The sequence below is a fragment of the Littorina saxatilis genome, linkage group LG8 (genome assembly GCF_037325665.1).
Source record: "Littorina saxatilis isolate snail1 linkage group LG8, US_GU_Lsax_2.0, whole genome shotgun sequence".
In the NCBI taxonomy this organism is placed as follows: Eukaryota; Metazoa; Mollusca; class Gastropoda; order Littorinimorpha; family Littorinidae; genus Littorina; species Littorina saxatilis.
Window position 1 is genome coordinate 67,387,035 of NC_090252.1, and position 2,458 is coordinate 67,389,492.

At 42.8% G+C, this 2,458-nt stretch overlaps 1 protein-coding gene across 1 annotated transcript; it reads right to left on the reverse strand.

The window, feature by feature from the left end:
* Positions 1-257: 257 nt before the first annotated feature.
* Positions 258-725, reverse strand: LOC138974824 (uncharacterized). Its single transcript, XM_070347550.1, has one exon. The coding sequence runs from the start codon at positions 723-725 to the stop codon at positions 258-260; it is 468 nt and encodes a 155-aa protein (XP_070203651.1).
* Between the last annotated feature and the right edge of the window lie 1,733 nt (positions 726-2,458).

Here is a 2,458-nt window from a genome sequence, read left to right on the forward strand (position 1 = left end):
CTGTCTGCTACGTCACCAAGTGCACTACATGACCCCACACTGCGCACTGACTCTGAACGCTCACAATTCACGTCATGGTTACCGGTAGGCATAGGCCTATTATCGTCACACTGGAATGCGGCACGTGCCGAAATCATGTCACCCGTGTCACTACACGCTTCGTCGTAAACAATGTCCACATTCCCACCCGGTGTACGTTTACATTTTGCCCCCCTAGTCAAAATACTGTCCGATGTAAACAGGGGCCGGCCACATCTCTATCTTTTGATAGCATGCGCGTTGGCCACTTCTTTGATAGAGTCCTCACCATCGAGCACGTACTTCTTACCGTCGATCAAAAGGTGGTCATAGACCATGGTAGCACGTTTACCACTATCCTTGGCAGCACGGCGATGTTGGTTCAGTTTCTTTCGAATGTCACGCACACGTGCAGAGAAGTCTTCGGCCACGAAAACGTCAGATCCCTTCAGCTTTTCTCTGGCCTTCTTCAGGATGTTGACACGGTCTTTGTAGTACACGCAGCGGGCCACCACTGGAGCGTCACGCTTGTTGCTGGTTCTGTGCACACGGTCGAACTCAATAGGGTTAGGAAGTCCCAAGGGATCTGCCAACAGATCCTGCACGGCGTCTTCACATTGTTGGGGTGTTTCGTTTTCAGGTCGTGTAAGTCCATAGAACACGAGGTTGTTCCGCCTGGAACGACACTCAAGATCGTCAGCCTTCATTTCAATGTCGTCGAGTCTAGACTTGAGATTCCACTCAAAGGTAGGAGAAACCACACCAGAAAAAGTGACAAAGATTGAATAGAACATTTTCTGAATCTGTTGTCATCTGCTTTGTTTACACCGGAAACACTCTTACAACCTTGACCCGGCAATGCTAAAACCGGTCTACTTATGAGTCTAAAAATAGACACAGCTCTATGGCGGGAAATCTTCCTCTTCCAGACAGCCATATAATTCTCAGTAAACTCAAAATTCACCACATAATTTGCCAAACAATACAATCCTTCCAAAGAAAATGTTTCTGTTCATAATAGGAATAAAAGAGACCATAGCTTGTGAACAAAATAACTTTGTTCACTTTCTGTTGTCTGGAAACTACCAAGCATGCAGACCTTCCAGAAAACCTAGGCAAATACATTATTACAATCCTAAAAACAGTCCTAAACAACAATTTCATTCATAATTAGATCTACCAGAATGAATAAAAGCACACAAACATACCTTAAATGCTGTCATAGCGGACATATGGAAAAAGTTATGTCAGATCATCATCACTAAGCCATGCTCTTCTCTTGGAGTCAAAGGAAAAATGGAGGGAAAAATTCCAGAATTGTAGGATAAGCACTGTCTTATCCTGTAGCCAGAAGAAACTAGTTCCTTACACTCAACTACTTTCAGTGCCTCAAAATACTATAATTATTCATTAATAACATAGGAGAAGGTTCCAAAATATTAACTTTAAATGTTTTAATACAGAAAGTACATTATTGCTTATAAATTTTTGTATCCCTACACAAGACAGACATTTTCAGGGCAGGGGAAGACAAGAACACTGGTCACACCAGAGTTATCCTCAACACAGAAGTGTAGACTAAGAAGTAGTGCAGGGGAGATAATCAAAATTTGTATTTAAGGGACTCTCTTTGCAAAGTGACTGCACCACTGGAATAAATGAAAGTAAATCTCAAGATTTAAACAGTATCATGTACACATGTAAATGTGAACCTCTTACAGTAATCCTCTGGCAATAGTACTTCGAACACCCAAAGTGAAAGAAGTATTTTAGGCCATGCACCTATTGCCCCTTAGTTCCGGTTATCAGAGAGAGGCTGCCGTGCCCTTAAATCTGATTGGTCGAAACGCTGGGGGAAAAGGTTATACGAAAAAAGGTCTATTCCGTCTGTCCTGGAAAATGGCTAGTCGTGAGTACCCAAACCGTCTTTGTTCTCTGTTGGCTGCAGCTGTGAAATAATCAGTCCTGTGGCTCAGTCGTGTGGGTATATATACATAGTTTGCTTCTACACTCGCTGTGTTTGTGTTGATGACGGCTTCGTGAGACAAATCAGCGAATCTGGCACGTGGAAGACTTTTCTGTACAAAACACCCAACCCAACAGGACACATTGATGCGTTTGCAGTTTGCAGAAGAAATAGACTGCATGTGGTTAATTTAATCCGTTCAATGCTTGTCGAAACGAGCCATTAGGCTTTAGAATTAAAGATTCCACGCATTGCTTCGCCATCCGATCACAGATGATATCGCAGTTTGTTGGTTGAATCTCATCCTGACCTCAGGTCAAAATGAGTTCGGCTCATTCTCTCCCTGACAGGCCGGATGCCTTGAGTTTCCTTGTCTTGCAAGAAAACCGATTTTGTTCACATATTTAGAGCTGTTTGTAATGTATTATTGATATAAGCAGATTCGCGATCGTCGATAATGATTTTTCATGGTGT